The sequence below is a fragment of the Micropterus salmoides genome, unplaced genomic scaffold (genome assembly GCF_014851395.1).
Source record: "Micropterus salmoides isolate LMB-PRFRI ecotype aquatic unplaced genomic scaffold, ASM1485139v1 Ms_hic_scaffold_10, whole genome shotgun sequence".
Classification (NCBI taxonomy): Eukaryota; Metazoa; Chordata; class Actinopteri; order Centrarchiformes; family Centrarchidae; genus Micropterus; species Micropterus salmoides.
Window position 1 is genome coordinate 33,660,858 of NW_024040041.1, and position 22,121 is coordinate 33,682,978.

The 22,121-nt window shown below is 41.0% G+C and overlaps 1 protein-coding gene across 1 annotated transcript; it reads right to left on the minus strand.

Moving 5' to 3' along the window:
• Positions 1 to 2,298: 2,298 nt before the first annotated feature.
• Positions 2,299 to 7,533, minus strand: LOC119895602 (GTPase IMAP family member 9-like). Its single transcript, XM_038708829.1, has 2 exons — positions 7,400 to 7,533; positions 2,299 to 3,981 (listed from the first exon to the last, which is right to left on the minus strand). Exons 1-2 carry the CDS (start codon positions 7,422 to 7,424, stop codon positions 3,173 to 3,175), a joined length of 834 nt encoding a protein of 277 aa, XP_038564757.1. The 5' UTR covers positions 7,425 to 7,533; the 3' UTR covers positions 2,299 to 3,172.
• Positions 7,534 to 22,121: the final 14,588 nt, after the last annotated feature.

Genomic DNA, 22,121 nt, shown 5'->3' on the forward strand with positions numbered 1-22,121 from the left:
CAAAATTACACCTACAATAAGTTAGGCAAACAAAACAATGATACAAACATATTTTCCTCCTACAACTGTTTTACATTATGCCATTATACGCTTTTATAATTTTACAATTTTATTAAACTGGATTATAAAACACATATAGCATACAATATTCAATGTCATAAACTTACACGAGTACTGCTTTTATAACATTGTTGGGATATTTAAAAATGGATGTCGTCTTGTTTATTCAACTCTGGGTAATGGCCAAAAGAAATAGATTGTCCCTACATGTGATCTGTGAGTTTCCTGGCGAGGGTATTTGGGTTCAGCCTTTCAGAGAGACGTCAGAAATCCAGATGGAGCTCAGAGTAGAACTGCTTCCGTTGATTGAGCCACATCCACCAACCTATGGACGCTTGTTTTAATTTCCTTAGCATCTCCAGGCAGAGGAACGTCCTGCTCTTCTCATTCAGGGAAATCACTTTTCCAGTCTTTTTTAGATGTACATGGTATTTTTGAGATATTTCAATCTGTTTTTTTTTTCATTTCACAGCACTGAAACTCACTTTAAGACTTTTAATGACCTCTAATTAACCACTGACTCTGGTAATTCTGCCATACTAGTGCTTTTAGACCTCACTGCTGCTTTTAGACAGTTGACCACACAGTTATTTTCTCTTATCTAGAGCACTGTGTTGGTGGGAACAAAAGGGAGACTGCTCTTCAGTGATTTAAGTCCTATATGTCCTATATGAGAGATGCTTTTAAGTAAAGCTTGGGGACTTTGGTTCATCTGCTGCCCCCCTTCTTTGTGGTGTTCTACAGGGCTCAATTCTTGGACCACTTTTCTTTTCACTATCTCCTCCCTCTAGCAAATGTTATTAGAAAGCATGGTATCTTCTACCACTTCTATGCAGATGACTCCCATATTTATCTGCCCCTCAAAAGAAGTGAAAACAACTCCCTCATACCTCTATTAGTGTGTTTAAAAGATATTAAGACTTTAAGGCCTGGCTTCGAACGTTTTAAATCTTAATGAAGATAAAACTGAGTTCATTGTGTTTGAACCCATTTGGGCAGGTGATGTCCTTCCAGTGGACCTGGGCTACTTGCAACAACATGTGAAACCCATAGTCCGAAATCTGGGTGTAAAAATAGACAATGATTTTAAACTTGATAAACAGATAAATAATGTTCATAATAAAGCACTTTGAGCATGTGATTCATGCTTTTATCTGTTGTTGCCCTTCGATTGTTTCGGAACCATTTTTTTGTGTGTTGTCTATGTTTTTATATGCTCTATGTGTTTTTTATATGTTTTTTAAGTTTTAGTCCTTGTGCGGCACTTTGTAAACCTTGTTTTTTTAAATGTTATGTTTTTAAGGTACAAGGGATGGGATTGCATTGGATTGGAAGTATTTTTTAAGTATTTTTCAAAGTAAAAGCACTCAATTCAATTTGAAATAAAGCGTTGCTGCAAAAAACTTTCTCGGGTTTATTTTGTGGGCACAATCACTTAAGAGGAAGAGAATGTGTGAATACCTGTTGCTGGCATGACTGAGATCTATTTCAGCAGCGGGCCGCCTCTTGCCAACCACTGCTGTAGGTGAAACCAACAAAAAGCACACAGAGGCGTGCATAGACCCTGTGAACAGGCACTGCACTAGTTCAACTAATGGATCTAGTGTAGGCTAGTGTGTGTGTGTGTGTGTGTGTGTGTGTGTGTGTGTGTGTGTGTGTGTGTGTGTGTGTGTGTGTGTGTGTGTGTGTGTGTGTGTGTTGTCGGATTGAACGACATGTTTCCAAGTAATGTTGTGCAACGTTGCGCAACAGGCTTTGAGGCATGTTATCTCCTGTTTGGTGGGTGTGTGCGGGTTGGCCGTCAAAGTGTCCTTGTGCATGATACTGAACCACGAATTGCCCCTGGAGGCTGTTCTGCCAGTTTATGAATGTGTGTGAATGTTAGTTTCTGTTAGAGCACTTAGGCTCAGTGTATGAATGTGTATGAATGGTGAATGCAGATGTAGTGTAAAAGCGCTTTGAGTGGTCGAAAAGACTAGAAAGGCGCTATACAAATACGGAGCATTTACATTCACTCCGTCTCTTTGTTTTAGCTTCGTCTGGTGGTCACATTACAGCAAGAAAACTGCAGAGAAGTAAAATTGTGTTTTCCTGTCTGGTTGTTAATGTGGTGCTGATAATTAAACATGTTGAAAAAAGTAATGTTGCATAGTTGTTTAACTATAGAGAAGTACAATGTAGTGAAATCTGGTTTAATGTCATAAATGGGGAATGACTTTCACAATGAGGAGCATCATACAGATTAGACAGATATCACTTTATTCAGATGATGCAAGAAACATCAAGGATGCACAGGGAATAAAAACACCTGATCAGTAACCCACCACACAAGGATTCAGGATAATACAAGTATATAACACTTAATAATTCCAGCCTTATTTAAGTGTTATCCAAAATATTAAAAAAGGAAATTGATGGAAGCCTTTCATCACAATATGTATGCACAAAATAAGCATTTAAATTTTTTTACCTGCAGTTTACAACAGGATTTAATTACAAGTTAACAAATCTACTTACATACATCTCAAATGTCTGAAAATTTCCTCGGTTAACAGTTTTTCCTCAAACACAAAATTAATGTTGAAAGCTCCCGCCATAAACATTTCATCAGACAGAGCACAGAAATGGTTTGAGGTGCTTTGATTTAAACATTTTACGCTATTATTTGATTTATGTTGCATAATTTGGATGCATACTGATCCAACAAACCTCTCCAATAAGAAGGAGTGGCCTGTGTGTAGCCTAAGAGGCGAAACGCTTGGTAATAAAAGCTTATTGCTTAGCAAGCATCGTATCTCATCGGGACTGCGGTGACTGGACAGTCAAGCAACAATGTTTAGAGATTTTGGTAGGAAAAAAATCAACCTGACGCCTTATGTAGCAGTATAACAAACTCACACTACTGTCACCTTTCCTAAAAAAGAAAAAGATCACTATTCACACAACAGCCAATGCCCCAACTGTCCACAGATCACGAATATAGCATCTACACATTGTATACATTTTGAAAAGTGTATTGAACAGTGAAAAATAAACAATAAATTTGCATCCTTTCACCACTATGATTTTCCCTTTGTCATATGTTTTTTAGTACTCATTTGATGAGCTCTATTTACTTAGATTCTGGTGGCATGCATGCATATGCCATGTCTTGCACTTTTTTGAGGAAAGATTTCACACCTGGAAAGGAATCTAAAATGCGTTCCTCCAATATAGCCTGACCCTTGTTGATCATGTCCTCCACATGCTTCCCAAATAGCTCTTTATTACCTTCCTGTACCTCATGGGGTTCATTTTTTTCTTCTAAGGCATTCTCAGCCTTTTCATATATTTCGCCTCTGTAGTAGCCATTTTCCTGGACCATGTTCTTGATCTTCTGCACCAGGTCACTAACTTGAGACTCATCCTCGACTTCGTTGTTAAAGACATGAAATGCATCATCACGCAGAACGATGACATTTCTGACATCTTCTTTTCTTTTAGCCAAAGCTTGACATTGATGTTGAACCTTACAATTATCATCCTTACATTCATCTCCATGGGTGAACAAGACGATAGTATGACGTTCTGCGTCTCTGAAGATGTTCTTGAAGGTTTTCAGTGTATCTTCATCTTGCTGTGAGAAGGAATTTAGCTTTAGCACCAACAGGAACACATGAGGACCGGGCATAGTCATCATGATGCATTGTAAGATCTTTTTCATCACCTTCTTATGATCGTTGTCTGTGTGAAACAGACCTGGAGTATCAACAATAGCCAGTGTTTGTCCATCAAACTTTCTTTCCTTCATCTTACACTCTCTTGTTTCAGATGCAGAAGACAGTTCACTCGTAAACTCTTTCCTCCCAAGGATGGTGTTTCCTGACGCACTCAAACCAACTCCGGTCTTTCCCAGGAGCACGATCCTCAGCTTTGATTCCTCTGAAATGACATAATTGATTTTATAAAAAGTTAGATCAGCCATGACCATACACACATACGAACACACACACACACACACACACACACACACACACACACCTGCTAGTTTGAAATTGAAGTGCACAATGCAATGCCTATCAGTTATAGGAAATAAAATAGCTGTATAAATAATAAATTATCAGCCTTCAAGCACAACATTTTATTTTATTTTTTTTTACATTTTTAGAGCAAAACAACTGATGCAGATGACAAGAAGACATTGTTGGCAAGTAGGATTTTCCAGCACATCTTCTCAGAACATGAATATCCCAGTGTGGCACATGATCACATGTGCCACACTGGGATATTTTTATCTGTTCAAACGTAAAAATGTTTACAAAAGTGTTGGGAGTGCACTGATCTTTGTGTTTGAGAAAGGAATGTTTTCCTATTCTTTCCAGTTAACTAAAAAATGTGGATAAATACAAAAAATACAAATAGTATACTGGTAAAATGTTGCAGGTGTATTTTAAAATGTTACAGTAAAATTTGAAATAATGCCAGAAAGTTCAAGTTTCATGTTACCTACCTCTAATTATGTTAAACCTTTAAAGAGGTGGTATTCTGCTTTTTGGCTTTTCCCCTCTCCTTTATTGATATATATATATTTATCTGCTCTGAACTGTCTGAAAGCAGCTCGTTTGTAGTCCAGCCGCTTCCCTTTCATCCCTGTGACGTCACAGGGATGAAAGCTAAATGCGCCTCATATAACGCTCGCCAAGCGGCTACTCCGACACGCCCTCAGAAACAGTGAGCTGCAGCACACCCGCTCTCGCTGACCCGCCCTACTCTGCTTCTGATTGGCTAGTAGTCCTTAACCCTGAACTGAGCATGTGCAACTCCCAGCAAATATAATTTAGAGACAAGATGTATCACTCCATAGCTAAAACAAAGCCTTCAACACAGGGTGAAACAAAGAGCTGCAGCAATGTGCAGTATAACAAAAATATAACCATGTAAACCTGTTCTGGTACAACCTCTAAATAAGATTTTGAACTTGAACTGAATACAACCTCTTAAAGTTTTTGAAATGTTTGAGTTTCAGGCCACTACAATGCAAGAAACACTAACAAGATGCTCAGGTAGCCATGGTCGAGTGGACTCAATTAAGGTCAAATTGAGTGGAGTCAGGTTGAATGCAGTCGAGTGAGGTCATATTAAGTGGCATTGATTTGAGGCAAGTCAAGTGGAGTCAGATCGGGTGGAGTCATGTCAAGTTAGGTCAAGTAGTGTACTAGTGTATGGGTTTGTAAAATTGAACAGTCTCAGCAGTGCATTGTATGTGCATACAGTCCATGTTCACCTGCAATTAAAACATGGAATTAGGGCTGGGCACATTACCACATTATTATCGTGTTAACGCATTAATTAATTAACACCAACAGTTATCACGTTAACACAGTTTTAGTTATTATTATTATTATTTTGAAAGTCAGTTGCTCACAGGCTCTGTATACACATACAGTCCAACCATGGGTCACAGGAGGGGTGGGAGGTTGATCAGCCTGCAAATCACCCACCCAAACAAGCAGTGGAGGAGGGAGGCTTCGGCAGACTACATTGGATACAGAGTGTGGGAGAAGTAAGACAGTGCTCTGCGAGTAAACGGCAGGCACTCTATGGATAGGAACCACGGCAATGGCTTCTGTGCGCTACACAGCTGTGGCCTATTTAACTTAAGTTAAAATTACAGGCTACATAACTTGACCTGATAGGCCTTCATCTAGTTTTGCGGGGATGCTCTGCCAAGCGAATTCCCTCCTTTGGATGTCCTATTCAGTAAACAGTAATAGATTCTGGAAACTCACAAACAGCGAGGATCAGTCTCTCTTCCAATGATTTGTGCTGTGCGTCACGTACAAAAAGTCGATTTTACGTCGGAAGCGGGCGGCATGTGCGTGAGGCGGGAACACACCCAGTTGCCGCTACGCCTTGTGCTCGACTACTTCACCTAACTCTAACAGGGACACTTGCTACTGACTGTTTCTGCAGCTCCTTGATAAAAGAAAAATGTTTCTGATACCTGTTCAGAAAAAAAAACAAGAAAACAGATTTATATATTATGTTGTTACGATCGTGGCCTTCATGGTAACATGTTTTAACAAGCTAGATAAAAGGTAATTCCCTGGCAGTGGCAAATATCTTTGGCTTGGTATTTGATTTGATTACATTAATGTTTAAATTGAGATTTACAAGAAATATTTTATTGCTACTGCGTAAAGGGAATACGTCTGGTAAGAAAGCACCTTATTTATTTAAAGTGTTTGTAAACCACATGTTATTACACTTGTATATATAGCAGTACATTTAAAAATTCATTATTCAATTTTGCGCATAACAATGCGATTGATTGCAATTGATCGCACAAAAGCATGCAAATAATTGCAATTAAAATTTTATAATTGTTGCCCAGCACTAGTTGTAATGCCACTTTTATTGCTGGCAGTGAATTTGTAACATATAAAAACCAAGTTGGTGTAAGTGCAAGTCGTGCCTATTTCCTGGAGGCAGAACATATTAATGCTGACATGGTACAAATCAAACCGGAAAAAGAATCAGTACAAAGGTAGTCAGCACTTGTTAGAAATTATCACCATAAAGTGTCTTAATTTTTCAGTACATTTTCTGAAGTGTAAGAAACATTACACCCTCAAAGGGGCAAAATTCTAGTTATTGTAGACTACCATTTAGTAATCTAAAAGCAGCTTGTTTGTTTCATATTTTTCTGTATGCTGATGATACTGCTTTCTTTATGTCTCTAGTTGGACCTGTAGTAACACATTCTCTCTCAATCTGAAAACAGAATGTCTCTTAACTTTTGTAGAACTAAAACCATTCTCTTTAGAATTAAATACAAACTAGGAAAGGAACCTGGTTTTTTATTAAGGAAGGGAAATCTTTCAAGTAGTAGAAACAATCTGGGATGTAAACTAGACAGGCATCTCTCAGGTGAGAATAACAGATAAAAAGATAAGAATTGCATTTTTGGCCTCATGGTTAAACATTCTAGTCCATTTGAAGAGCACTGATTGCAAGCCATGTTGATTATACTGCTACCACATGTTTTACTGATCCAAAAAAATTCAAATGTAAAGAACAAAAAATACAAACAACTGATGAAGGTGATTTTTAAAACTTCTCATGTCTGAGAAGACTAAACTTACAAATAAGTTAATTAATTAATATTAAATTTATACTTGCAAAAGACTGAGTAGGTTGTCAGTAAAATTAATGTAAGGATTGAGTGTGATGATTCTGTAAAACATCATTGCTGTTAAAGATACATGAAACTGCAGTAGTAAGAGGAGAATAAGTGGTTGCTCTGCTGGTTTATCAAGCACTACCCTGAGTAAGAGTACTGTATATGAAATATACTTACCAGTCTGAAGATGTTTGCTGGCCATCTTTGTCTTGTAAAAGTAGTTGATCTGTGATTTCTTGTTGCTGTTGATGTCTTGTTGTTGAATAGTTTGTCATTTCAGCTTTATATATTATAAAGTCAGTGTAGTTCCCTCCCCTTCAACACAGCCAGTGTGACAGATGGCTCAGAGAGCCAACCAATCACAGATCAGAAACCAAAATGTAGCTGCAAGCAGCAAATCAGGGGCCAGATAATGGAGCATCACACTAAATGCATTTTCTGTTGGGACTGACCCAGTTTACTACATGATTTAGCTGTTTTGATTCTTAATTTTTGTTTGCTCTGACAATTGTTATTTTCTTACATGTAACTATTCACATGTTATGTGCTATTGCATTTGATTACTTGCGTGTGGAGTCTCTGCTTTTGATTTTATGCAGAAAGAGCGAGGAAGAAATTGAATTATCCTGGTACATAGTTCCCATCCTTTCTTCAGTCAGTTTGAGCCTTTGAGCTCTAGGAGGTGCTATAGAGTCCCTCTGACAACTAAAAATGTATTTAAGATCCCGAGTGTCATCAATAATCTGAACTTTACAGCTTAACTTATCAATGTGTGTGTTTTATTAACGTCTCATTTGTTTCTCACGTTGTTGTTTCATGTGTTTGGTGAGCCGAAAACAAATTTCCACCCTGGTGGACAATTAAGATATATTCTATCCTAATGAAGGTACCTGATAAATAGGCTGTCTCAGAAAAAGCATGTCTGGAGTAACAGAGGGAGATTTTGGATTTATTTATTTAATGCATGTTTGAACATTATTTATTTTTATTATTAACATATCATCACTTACAGTAACCATGGTGATGGCAGCACATGCAGATTGGAGGCCAGTAGCTTGTTCAAACTTTGCCACATTTGGATTGGATTAAGTGCAGCGGACCCTGGGACGATCCCTGCTCACCACATCTTGACCACCTATCCAGATTCAAGCTGGCCCAGCTTTGACCTAAAGCTGCTCCTCTATTTGGCCTACCTTTGGCTGCTGTCCGGTCGCAGGAAAATGGCATGGACAAAATGGGACACAAACTAACTCAGCAATGGGAAATCAGAGACTGCTGTGCTCACATCTTACAGAGACCTGGCTGCACCAAAACATTCCAGATCCAATTACTGTAGTCGATGGGCGGTCCACGTTCTATTGCTATAGGTTTTGTCCTCTAAGGCTATCGCTAGCGGGTTTATCTCACGCGTGCATAAAATCAGGGCTTTCACTCCTGTTACTTCCTGGTCAGGAAGAAAACGGAAGGCATGAGACCCATCCTCGATCTGTCCTTGTTGAACAGGGTGATAGTGGACAGGCTAGGTCACACGTTGACTATAACACAGGTGTTGGAGTGTGTGCGCAAGGGAGACTGGCTCACCTCCATCAACCTGCAGGACGGGTACTTCGACGCTTACATTGATCTGAAACACAGGAACTTCCTGCGTTTCTCCTTCGAGGCAGTCCAATACCAGTGCAACCGTCACTGGCCCCTCGCACCTTCTCCAAAAGCATAGAAATGGCTCTGAAGCCTCTACACTGAGAGGCCATAAGGTGATGGCTCAGTCAGTCATGCGGCTGTTGAGACTGATGTCAGACTGACACCATGTCGGGTGGAACCTCCACCCCGATTTGATCGCTCAGACCTGGATCAGGTCCGGCGGGGCAGAGGTGGTTCTGTTCGACTCACGAGAGAAAGCTCAGTGCGCCCTGTTTTTCTCACTGAGCTCTCGGGAGCCCTCAACATCTGCCAAGAGAGGCAGCAATCTGGCTGCCCTCTCTGTGGCTCCCTCATGTCTCAAAACCCAGGGGGAGAGCAGCTTCGCTCTCCTGCATCCTAAACTGCATCATGCCAGTGTTGCGCATGCATTTAAGTGATAAACCCACTAGCGATAGCCTTAGAGGGATGTGCCTATACTCATCATACTCATACAGAATCTGGAGTTACAATACGTAACTATTGTTCCATGCCGATCCCAGTAAGACAAGGGGGGGTTGGACTCAAATGTGTTCCTGGTAGAGTTCTGCAAAATAAAAATATTGAGCTTTGCAACAACAGCAGCTTTGATGAATTGATCTCTGTCAATGATTTACTGATGTCTTCACCATCCTAAAATGTGAAAGTTATCTTTATTTCAAAATAACAGCTTTAAATTAATTTTCATGATACACTAAGAATGGATATTGCTACTCGATACCTTTAAAGCAGGGGTCGGCAAATAAGTCTGGCATCGGGCCAAATTTTTCCAAGCCATTATATGGCGGGCCAGAACAAAGTCAAACCTTACAAAATCATGTGCGTGATTAGCTCAGTTGGTACTGTGCGGGACTCCCGATGGGTAGACAGTGAGATTGATCTCATCTTATTGCGGAAATTTTTTTCTACCTTGTTGAACAAATTTAACAAAAGGACACTTTTGCATATGCTCAAATAAAGCATGTGCTGCAGTGTGTGTGTGCGCGTTCCGGTGTTTGATCCGCATTCATAAACCTGTGGACACTTATTTTCATTTCCCTGAGGAAAGTCAGGGGAATCCAATCACACGTTTACAGCTTTTTCAGAGGTGTGTCAAGCAAGCCAGAGACTCTTTTGAATTGCCCTTAATAAACTCAACATAAAGCATTGCTGCAAAAGACGTTCTTGCGCTTTTATTTTAGAGGCACAATCACTTAAGAGGAAGTGGTTATGTGAGTAACTGTAGCTGTGATGACTGAGATCCATTTAATCACCAGCTGTTATCAGTTTATTTATTTTTTGTGTTTCTGCTATCAAAGCAATCTGGCCGCGGGCCAGATATTATTGCTGGCAGGCCGGTTCTGGCCCGTGGGCCGTCTATTGCCGACCACTGCTTTAAGGTACTGACTGAAATAGAGTACTATTGAAACGTCTCCAGTCCATCATTCGATACTTTTTGTAACCAGATCGCAGCAAAAAAATGACTATTATGGTAATTTATGTATGGTTTTGCTTGCAGCCATACATGCAAGCAACACAAGACAAGTGCATGGCTCTTTTTCCTTACGCATGTGCCAGACATGATTTTAACAGCCGCTCACCTTCAGCTGCCGTCTCAGGCATGTTCGTCACTGTTGCAAGTTTATCAGCACAAGCTTGGCTTTCCGCTGGTTTCATCTTCTGGTATCATTTACTTATCTGTACATTTTTATTTGCTGTTCACATCACTTGTCACAGATCGATTGCTGCATTCCATCACATCAGTTAACACTTTTGTGGCACAGCAGCAATTAGCTGATTTTACTTTACATGGAGCCTCTGGCTGCAGCTGCGGCTGCTGCAGGTGTAGTCTGTGTGATCGGCTGGATGTGCAGATTCTCTTTTCCTCTGGTTGTTTCTTTAGACTCCTAAGTGTAGTTTAGTGACTTGTTTAAACAGACTCCTTACTCATTTTCTACCTCTTACGGTCGTCTTTTTGGATGTTTGCCACTCACCACTAAAGGAAAAAGCACTCGTGGAGATCTTTCAATTCAGTTTATTGATCGAAAGTTAACAAAATAATTATTTAATTTTGACAAACGTTTCAAAAATTTAATATTTTTATGTTAGTTATTTGAAAAAAATAAAATATAGATAACCTTGCTTGTCCATAACAATAATAAAAAAAGGTTACCAATTGACTACTGTGGCTTCAACCGGCATCTAGTGAAGTACTCTATTGTATATATCATTTTACCAAAGGGTACTGGTATCATAAAATCTTAAATGATACCTAACCCTATGATACACTGACTTGTAATAGGGTGAATGGAGTCTCTGTCATTGACACCACAGGCTCCCTATGCCAGCTACTGCACTATTTTAAACACTGGAGTCCTGGGCAGGAAATTTATCACAATAGAGTAATTAGCAAGCGATCGGACAAGAGTAAATATCGGCCTGGCTTTCTGCTGGACAAAGTCAGTTATAGCTTATAGGCTGGCACACCAAGACATTTGAACACATTTTTCAAATGCATTTTCTTAATCCATCATCAGATCAAACTTGTTAAGCACAGAAACCTTGCACATTGAGTCCGATGTGTTTAATTATTCTATTTGTTGCAAAAAAAAGATAAAAATAAAAACACACAATATGAGATTAAATGGGGTTGTGAAATAGTTGATTGACAGATTTCAATTTTATTTATATAGCGCCAAATCACAACAACAGTTATCTCACAGCGCTTTTCATAAAAGAGCAGGTCTAGACCGTACTCTGATGATATTTACAGAAGCCCAACAGTTCCCACCAAGAGCAGCACTAGGCGACAGAGGCAAGGAAAAACTTCCTTTTAAGAGGCAGAAGGGGGGGGGGGAAGAGAGAGAGAGAGAGAGAGAGAGAGAGAGAGAGAGAGAGAGAGAGAGAGAGAGAGAGAGAGAGAGAGAGAGAGAGAGAGAGAGAGAGAGAGAGAGAGAGAGAGAGAGAGAGAGAGAGAGAGAGAGAGAGAGAGAGAGAGAGAGAGAGAGAGAGAGAGAGAGAGACACTACACAATATACATGATCTTGTGGACACCTCATCTGTCTCCTCTTCAAGGACATTTTGAGTGTTACCATTCCAGATGAGGCCGATGACCGTTGTGTCGTCAGTGAACTTCAGGAGTTTGACAGATCGGTTTCCTGAGGTGCAGTCATTGGCATAGAGGGAGAAGAGCAGTGGGGAGAGCACACACCCCTGGGGGGCACCAGTGCTAATAGTCCGGGTGCTGGATGTGATGTTTCCCAGTCTCACCTGCTGACTCCTGAAGCTGGAGTTGTTACGTTCTGCCTCTCAGCTGAATGTTGGAGACAGGGGTTTTGGACCCAAATACAGACACGGAACTGGTAACTGGTGAATAAAAGGAACAACAAAGAACTTACAGAGCAGGTGAAACCAGAATGTCCATAGATTCAAAAACGGGAGTGTACAGTCCACGAGGTGCTAAATCCAAAATGGTATTAATCCACCCAAAGTGAACTCGACAAAATCCACACTCAAATTACACACACGAAAGACATCAACAATGAACTGGCCACAACTGAAATACTGACAACCACTTAAATACACAGGTAAGGGAGAAACTAATTACACACAGGTGAGACAACTAAGACAATCAAGGAGAAGCACAGGAAGTAAAACATAACAAGAGACACTACAAACTAAAACAGGAAGTAAAGCGAACTGAAACACACAAGGAACAATGTCACAAAATGAAACATAACAGACAACATAAGTGACTTGCTGACAAAAAAAACTACAGAACAACACATACAGTAGAACAAGACTAGAAACACTGATGAACTCATAACAAGGAAACCTGACGAATAAAGAAATGACCAAAGTAACACATACACACACTACAGAGAAGAGTACACACAAGGGCAGGGAATGAACACAGAAAACAAATCCAAAACACATCCCACAAACCCAGACTCCTGATAGGAGTGGGGGAAAGGATTGATTCTGGGCTTCTCAAACCTACAGTAACATAAATAAATGCAACAACTCTATAGAGTTAATTATGTTTTGTTTGGGTTGCAGGGAGTCACTGCCGTGGTGGTTTGCTTTTCCTTGTTTTGTTTGCCATTATATTTACTGCATGTCAGCTAATGTGTTTTATGGGCTCATTGATGTCTCAGCCAACCTGTCTCTTGCGCTTCACATAGTTTTAATCAGAGTACCCAGTTTGGGAATAAAAAAGATTTGAACTGCTTTCAAGTCATACTTCCCTTCAGGGCAATGGGGACCTGTGTCTGTACACCATCTTCCAGTTTCATAGTTGTGCCAGTTTTAGTCTAAGCCCCTCACAAATTTATTTTCAAAAACTAAAAACTAAACTAAACAAGAAAATGAACATTAAAAACTAATTAAAACTGAATTAAAATTGAAAGCAAGTCCCATTGAGAACCTCTTTTGAAGGTTGACCTGAGTCAAAACAAAACAAAAATAAAAATCAATGAGAAATCCAAAACTATAATAACCTTGCTGATGACTGGATAGTCGGGGACTGGAAACCTCTGGATGAGCCAGGAGGGTGACGGGGAGGCCGAGCAGCAGGCCGGCGAGGAAGGCAGAAACCGTCTGGAGGAAGGGCTACATAACTCCCATGACCACATCTGGGTCGGAGCCGCTACTCAAGGCATTGGCATGACTTCATCCCCAACTCGACTCATTGAGAAGTTTGCCCAGAGGAAGAACCACCATGGCAAGGATTGAATATATAGTAATCTTGAAGGTACAGTTAATTCAATAATTTGTGTTTTTAGTGATTATTAGTTCCAGCACCTGATTATCTGTGAGAAAAAGAGACAAAGTGTGAATGCTGCCAACCTTTACAATGCAGAACTCCTGAACCTTTCAAACTTTACTTGTTATTGTGGTGGAAGTTATAAACTTAATTATTAATCAGAAATCCAAATGGATATTTTAGTATATTTGATGAAGAATCATATTTGTCTCTCTGGCCAAAACCTTCACTTTCTCTTCCCCAAACAGACTCTGTGAGCAGTCATTGCTGCAGTAGGAGACTAAATTTGAACGCTGGTCACTGGCTGGATGTGACACAGGGACAGTAGATCAAGGGGATCAGGTAAAGCTCTGTGAGGCTCTACTCTGACACAGCAGTGCTTGGAGCTGAATGCTAATATCTGTCGTGCTCTTGGGTTTTTGTGTGGCAGTTTTCTGTTATTTTGACAATGTTTTACTCTTTGTCTCTGTGTTCTTGTTTAGGTTTGGTTAGTTGATCATTGCCTCCTTGTTCTCTGTTGTATTTGGTTTCACACATCCTTGTGTATTGTCGCTAGCTTTACTTCCTGTTTTATTTTGTAGTGATCAGTTTTCTGTTTTTTGTCTGGGTTTGTTTCCTGTCTGCTTGATTGCTTATGTGTCTCACCTGTGTTAATTGCCCTGCCTGCTTGTGTGTATATATTGCCTTCAGTTCTGTTTAGTCCTCGTGGTGTCGTTGTCTATTGTTGAGTGTTCTGCCTTGTACTCTATTTCCTCGGATTTATGGATCTCCCTGTGTTTGGATTTAACCCGTGTTGGAATGCATTGTTGGATTTTTCCCTTTGGTTTGGACTCTCACCACGAATCAAGATGTAAGCCTGTTTCTAGTATTCCTGTTTTGTTTCCTTAAATAAACCATTTGTTCACACTAGTGTTTCCCGGCCTTAACACTCAGCCTGCGTGATAACATCAGCATGCTCACAATGAGTATGCTAATGTTTGCCCTATCTCCAACTGTGCATACACAAGGTAACTCCGCTTTAATCTTGAGAAGCTGCAGAGCTGCAGTCTCTTTTCATTCAACTTACACTGCAAATTTCCAGCTAAACTGAGGTGCTCTCTCTCACGTGTCATTCACTGGTCTTGTGCAGTTTTACGTGCACTACTGCTGCCGACAGCTGCATGCACGCCGCAGTTTCTTGCAGGTCTATTTCAAGTAGCCGGCTATTTAAAACCGATAAAATATTCTTTGTTTCATCAACGCTGATATTATCCTAAAGTCCCGCGAGGTGCGGACAACACCAGTGAAGCTGGGGCTCCGTCTCTTCAGCAAGTGTTCCTCTTCTGCCACCACACACATACACGCTGCGCCTACACATGCACACTGACAATCCAGGGTTAGGGTTACAGTTTAGGATTTATTCATGCACTTATGCACTTAAATATTTAAAGTTTTATTCTTTTTACATGTTTACAGCATTAAACATTGAAATGTGTCTTGTAACAGGCTGAATATTAACTTATTGGGAGAAAACCGGTAGTTCTATGTAAAACCAGACATTGAGCACACCCGTATCGCCAAAATGGCATGATCCTTGTTTCACTGCGAAGCTTCGACTGTGAGATTGACAGTCGAATCAGGCTCCGCCCGTTGGCGCATTGAATCTTCGGGGTCAGCCCTACCAGGTAGTTCAACTTCCTCGCTTTCTTTTCTCCAAGTAATGTCCAGTTTTGTCCGGTTTTTATATAAATATGAAGTAGCAGTCCAGAACTCTGGGTGCCAACCAACGCTAACAACAGCAGCGGCACCGGATGTGCTCAGAAGCTAGCTGCTGAGAAGCTCTAGTGAAGATAAATCAACATTTTTATCCCAAAATCTAAAGTAAAAAGCTAATTTAATAAAAGCAGTTAACTGAGCTCCTCCCGCGGGTGAACGGCGTAGCTCTCAGAGCGTAATCCAGACCGACTACGGGTGTTTATTTGTCCAAACGCTGCAGCGCTGCCCCGGCTCTCTCCTCTACACCTCCCGGTAGCTCAGCAGCTGTCTGTCGGCCAGCGGAGAATTACTCCCCCGCTCTGCACGGTCCTCTCCAAACAACTCTCTGAAGCCATCTTGTGACGTCCGGACAATCTCAACACAGCGTCATGCAACTATCTCGCTTGAGTTGAAAATTTAACTCGCACGAATCCCTTCGCATCGAAGAAATTGACAAGTGACACGCAGGAAATATCACAGACAGCTCACAAGTGTAACATCAGGATAACTGAATACATTTGTACTGTGGCAGCTACATGAACTAGCAGCTGTTTCATGGTTTTTATGGTATGTAGTCGGTTTTGTTCTAGTTATATTATACTCCCTCTCTCTGACCCTCTCCCTCTTTGAGTTTTCATAGTCTCCCCCTCTTTCCAAGACCCTCTTTCAGCCACACTAATAAATACATTCTGTTTTCAAAAGTTATTAGAAATGAGCATTTAAGTGCTTTATTTAAAAAAGGCCCCCTAACCCCCCTAGCATTTTTGCGTCCCCCCAGGTTCAAAGTTGCTCCTACGCCCCTGGGGCCACCCCAAATAAATCAATGTATGGGAACACTGTGCTGTTCAGCTGTACTATCTGTGGCTTTGCTGTCCTCACTGTTTAATCTTTCACCCATGAGCCGGGCTGTGGCATCTTCCTCTTCCCGGTCTTAGCGTCTGTGGCCCTACGAGGCCTACTACAGAACGATCTGGAACTTTTTCACGTTTACTTGCATTTCAGTTAAACTCTGCTTTTCCATTTTCTGTTGTAGCTGGTTTTCCAGCTGTCAGTGTCACTGTGGTGTGTGAGAGAGATGGATGGGCGGGCTAAAGGTTGCATTGACGTTCATATGATATAGACCATCAGGCCAGGGGAGAAGGGCGGTTGGCCCGTGTCGCACTACCTGCCATTTCTCAAATGTTGTAAGTTACACACGAAAAACTGCCCAACCACAGCCTGTGAGTAGAGACAGGTTCAACTAAACTGCACAGTCGGCTGTTGCATATTGTGGGGTGCAGAGGGTTGACTATATAATCTGCTCTTCCTCCTCTCAGGGCAGAGAAGAAGTCTAACATCTAGAAGCAGAAGACGTGCGTGAGACCACTGTGCCAACCAAAGACAGAGGCACTCTGACAAAGTACTTCTACTTCTTTCCAGGTCTCTGAGACAACAAACAGAGTTTGTAAAACCACATTTCAAATGATGCAACGCTTTTCTCAGGCGCTACAAGGTGAAAAGATAAAAGCTATGCATTGATTACTGAATGAGCCCGGGTGCATCCATCCATTGTTAACAGCGTATCAAGTACAGGGTCAAAGGGGGTGGGGAAAATTCAAAATTCTAATAACACCGTAACATTTCCTAATTTCTCACCATCTAAAATAAGTGATGGTCACAATTATTAAACAAAGACTATAATGCACGGAGAGCTTTTTTATTGTTGTACATCCCTGAATATAAAATAGTTAACTGTAATCCTAATATTTCAATATTCTGCAAAGATGAGTATGTATCACAAAGTTGGCACATAAAGAATTATTTCAAGTTGATAGAATTGGCATTTCATCCGAAGACTCACAGCAGGTGAAACTCTGCAGATGGCAGAGAGTGGTGTTTTTGCTTATGATGAAAACGTCTTAGATATGTTAACAAGTGATGAAGATGATGTTTTGAAGAATATAATGAGGATGATAAATAATTGAAAATGATAGAGGATGCTAAATTAAATTAAATATATATATATATATATTTACTGATTTATTACACAGTTGATTTATGGAGTATCAAGGAAGTTAAAATGTGACCGTATCATAGTGTGTTGCCCCTAACAAGTCTATTACTTATGATAAATGGATTGATTAATTGATGTATTGTAATTTGATCCGCTGTGCTCAGCTGCTTGGTTAGATCAGTTTATGATGATATATTGCTGAGCTCAGTGTAAAACTTGGACTAAATAGAGAGTGCATTGTGGGTATATGGGTGTGTAACACACACGCTCAGACTGAATGAACACCAGAAACCATCCAACCACAAAAGGGCCTCTTGCGTAAGAGAGATCGACCAATCCCAGCAAGCGCAGATCGTTCAAAGTACTGTTACAACCTGTTTAAGTTGCAGAGTCTGGTATTATAGGGGCTGTGATGTGTTTTGTGTAGCCTGAAGGGTGGTGATGACGCATAGATAAGATGCTTGCCTTTGGCGTGGGAGATCTGGGTTCAGTTCCCACTGTGACCTATCCACCATTGTGTCCCTGAGCAAGACACTTAACCCCTCGTTGCTCCAGAGGCGTGCGACCTCTGACATATATAGCAATTGTAAGTTGCTTTGGACAAAAGCGTCAGCTAAATGAATTAATGTAATAAAAATGTCCTTTGAGTGAAAAGCTTAGAACTTCTTTAAGACATTGAAGAATAGGAATCTATTTTTGTTCTCGTTTGTTTTCATTTTGTCTGTTCTTTGAGCCACACGTTAAAACTTCACTACACCATTTTCCAAGATTGGGTCTATTTTGTGAGTTCATCTATATTCTGCCCTCCAGCTGTTTACAACAGGTGTGCTTATCTTTTTTGAATTTGGGCCAGGTTAGGGATGTCTGCTGTTGTGGGCCTGTTATGCTCTCTGAGGCAACACAAATAACCTTGAGTCAGTTCCTTGGCTTGTAGCAACATCCACATGCAGTCACGAGCAATGTAACTACGTTAATGAACAACAGTGCAAGTCAAACCTGTATTTAGGCTAAACCGATTAAATGTAACCAATGTTTGTGAAGATAAAGTAACATGAGCTCAGCAGATTTCAAAATTAAACTCTCCTGTACAGGAAATACCCCTCTGATTAGAGGTTTACCTAATCAGAATAATCCTGTCATAGCATAGCAACATTTTGAACAGCTCTTTGCATGTATGAGTTTTGTCTTGCATCATTTTCGATACATTCGGACTTTATTGCAATGTTTTGCCCACATCATGTTGTTTTCAAACAACAATAAACATGCAGAACACAACATGTTTTGAGCCTTTTATCATCATCATCATCATCATCATCTTCCCCTCACTGCTCCATGTCACCTGGATTGCCATCCATAATCAGGATATCTTCAATGCTGTACTTTTTTGCCATTTAAAAAATACAAGCCAAACACAATTTACTGTGTATTTCTCCTCTGAACTGCTCAGTTTTTATTTAAAATCAATGACCAAAAGACAATTATTATGAAGTGGCATCCAATAGACATTTAGCATCTCGATACAGCAGGAAAACACAAGATAGGCTACAAAATCTCTCCATTTCTGCTCTAAATATACCAAATGATGCCTTTAATTAGTTTACTTAAATCATTAAAAGTGTTTGTAGCTTATACACCTGTGATGGACTGGCGACCTGTCCAGGGTGTACCCCGCCTTTTGCCCATGGTAAGCTTGGCTCCAGCCCCCCCCGACCCTGTACGCAGGATAACTGGTTGATGATGGATGGATGGATGGATGGATGGATGTAGCTTATACACCTGCAACACGTACACATACACGTTGCTGACGTACTGCGGTAAGCGTGTCGACTCATTTCCGTTTCCGGTGCTTGTGTGTTGGTACCGTGTTGTGCTGCTCTCGCTAAATACCAGTTACGTTTGTTAGATTACAGCGGCCAACTGTCCGCTAAGAACTTATTCTTACAGTAATTTTGCCTAAGCACTCACAGTTCTTTCCATCTTTTAGTGACTGCTGTTCAATCTCATAGTTGTTCTAAAGTTTTGGTAGCTGACGCTACAGTACTTTAGCTTAGCCGTTAGCGACTTTAGCTTAGCAGCTAGCGATGGCTTCTCCTTCTCCCTCTCTCTCTCCTACTTTCTCCTGCTCGGTGTGTCAGATGTTCAGTTACTCCTCTGCCTCCTTTAGCGGTAATGGTACGTGTAATAAGTGTAGTTTATTTGTAGACATGGAGGCGAGGCTCAGTGATTTAGGACCTTGGTAGATCAGTCTTTAGCTCCTGTAGCTAGCCAGTCCCTGGTAGTCGGCGCGGAACGGCCTGAGTTAGCCTCTGGTAGCCGTCCTCCGGCATCTCCTGTGCAGCCAGGAAGGGGGGGCTGGGTGACTGTCCGAAGGAGGAATAGTCGTAAGCATTCAAAGCCCACGGGGCACCATCAACCTGTTCACGTTCAACAGATTTTCCCCACTCAGCGACACACCCGCTGAGAAACCAACTCTGATCATTGGCAGCTCCATTTTGAGAAAAGTGAAGTTAGCGAAGCCAGCGGCCATAGTTAAGTGCATCCCTGGGGCCAGAGCGGGCGACACTGAGTCTTATTTGAAACTGCTGGCTAAGGATAAACGTAAATACAGTAAGATTGTTATTCACGTCGGCGGTAATGACTCCCGGTTACGCCAATCGGAGGTCACTAAGATTAATGTTGAGTCGGTGTGTATATATGCAAAAACAATGTCGGACACCGTAGTTTTCTCTGGACCCCTGCCAAATCTGACCAGTGATGACATGTATAGCCGCATATCGTCATTCCGCCGCTGGTTGTCGAGGTGGTGTCCAGCAAACAATGTGGGCTTTGTTGATCATTGGCAGACTTTCTGGGGAAGACCTGGTCTGATCCGGAGAGACGGCATCCATCCCACTTGGGAAGGAGCAGCTCTCATTTCTAGAAATCTGGCCAAGTTTATTAGTGGACCAAATCCATGACAACCCAGAGTTGAGATCAGGAGGCAGAGTCGCAGTCTAACACACTTCTCTGCTCCTCCATTTCAGGAGTTACTTAGTGAAAATCCTATAGTGACGGTGTCTGCCCCCCCACCATCGAAATTATTTAAATCAAAGGTAAACAGAAGAGAGCTGTGCATAAAAATTAAAACCACAAGAGCAATAGTGCAAACGAATAGGAAAATTAAATGTGGACTCTTAAACATCAGACCTCTCCACTCCATGAGATTCCCCACTGTGACACGTCCACCAATGCGTCCCTGAGCAAGACACTTAACCCCTAGTTGCTCCAGAAGTGAATTGTAAGTCGCTTTGGATAAAAGCGTCAGCTAAATGTAAATATTAATATTGTGAATTTCCCACAAAATTTCTTTTTATCTGACCACTATTTGGTAACTTTCCACTTGCTATTGCTGAACTACACGCCATTAGGCAAAAACTTCTATACGACGTCTATCTGATAGTGCTGTAGCTAATTTTAAGGATGTGATTCAATCTTTATTCATAATCATGTCTCAATTTAACAGAGGACTCTATGCTAATTTCAGTCCCTCCCAAATCATCATCTTGTTGATAGTGCTGCAGGCTCGCTGCGAATGACACTCGACTGTGTAGCCCCTCTAAAAAACAAGATAATAAAACAAAGACGGTTAGCTCCATGGTATAATACTGAAACTCGCAAATTAAAGCAAATATCGCGGAAACTTGAAATCTGGAAAATTCTCATTTAATTTGGCAAGATAGTCTTAAAACTTATAGGAAGGCCCTCCGTAATGCCAGAGCAGCGTACTACTCGTCATTAATAGAGGAAAATAGGAACAACCCCAGGTTTCTTTTCAGCACTGTAGCCAGGCTGACAGAGAGTCACAGCTCTATTGAGCCAAGTATTCCCATAGTTCTCAGTAGTTACGACTTCATGAGCTTCTTTAATGATAAAATTATTATTATTATTATTATTATTCTAACAATTAGAGACAAAATTCACCAAGACCTGCCCTCAACTGGCACCGACTTATCTCTAAACTCAGGAACCTTGGAAACGACTGTAAAACCTGATATACAGACGTGTTTGTACCCTTTGTGAAAGAAAGAAAAACCCACAATGGTCACAAAGAAAATTATAGACAAGCATGTTAAAGGTAAAAGCTGTAAGACCATCTCCAAGCAGCTTGATGTTCCTGTGACTGCAGTTGCACATATTATTCAGAAGTTTAAAGGTCCACAGGGCTGTAGCCAACCTCCCTGGACATGGCCCCAAGAGGAAAATTAATGACTAATCAAAGAGACAGATAACACGAATGGTAACCAAAGAGCCCAGAACAACTTCCACAGACATTAGAGGTCAACTCCAAGGTCAAGGTACATCTGTCATGGGCAGCTGAGTGCAGAAGCGGAGAACTGAGGTGTGGACCCAAATACAGACTGTAGGCAAGGTGTTTGCAGTAAAATAAAGATTTATTAAATCATGTTGTTTTATGTCCTTACATGGAGTCTGTGTTTTGCTGTGAGACGGTTGTTTTATGGTGTTAGTGGACTGCATGTCGTTAGCTGCCGTGTGGTCGCGCACAGGGCTGATTCCGACCCGGGGTCCCCACGTTAAAAGCAGAATAGTGGCTGATGCGAGCAACGGAGAAAACAGGCGTGTGCTTCATTTATAAGTGAGTTTTGAGCCCATTGACAATAAGGCAATGAAAATTTGATTCATTTCTTTGACAAACTTACATATAGCCCCTTTAAAGTCAGGGCTGGGGAGAAGCTAACATCAGCTGCCAAGAC

Bases quoted from the DNA above. Each gene is read 5' to 3' on its own strand.
- LOC119895602 (XM_038708829.1), bottom strand. From the start codon at position 7,424: ATGGCCAGCAAACATCTTCAGACTG. The intron at 3,982-7,399 runs GTAAGTATATTT...ATGTCATTTCAG, and splicing joins CAGCAAACATCTTCAGACTG to AGGAATCAAAGCTGAGGATC.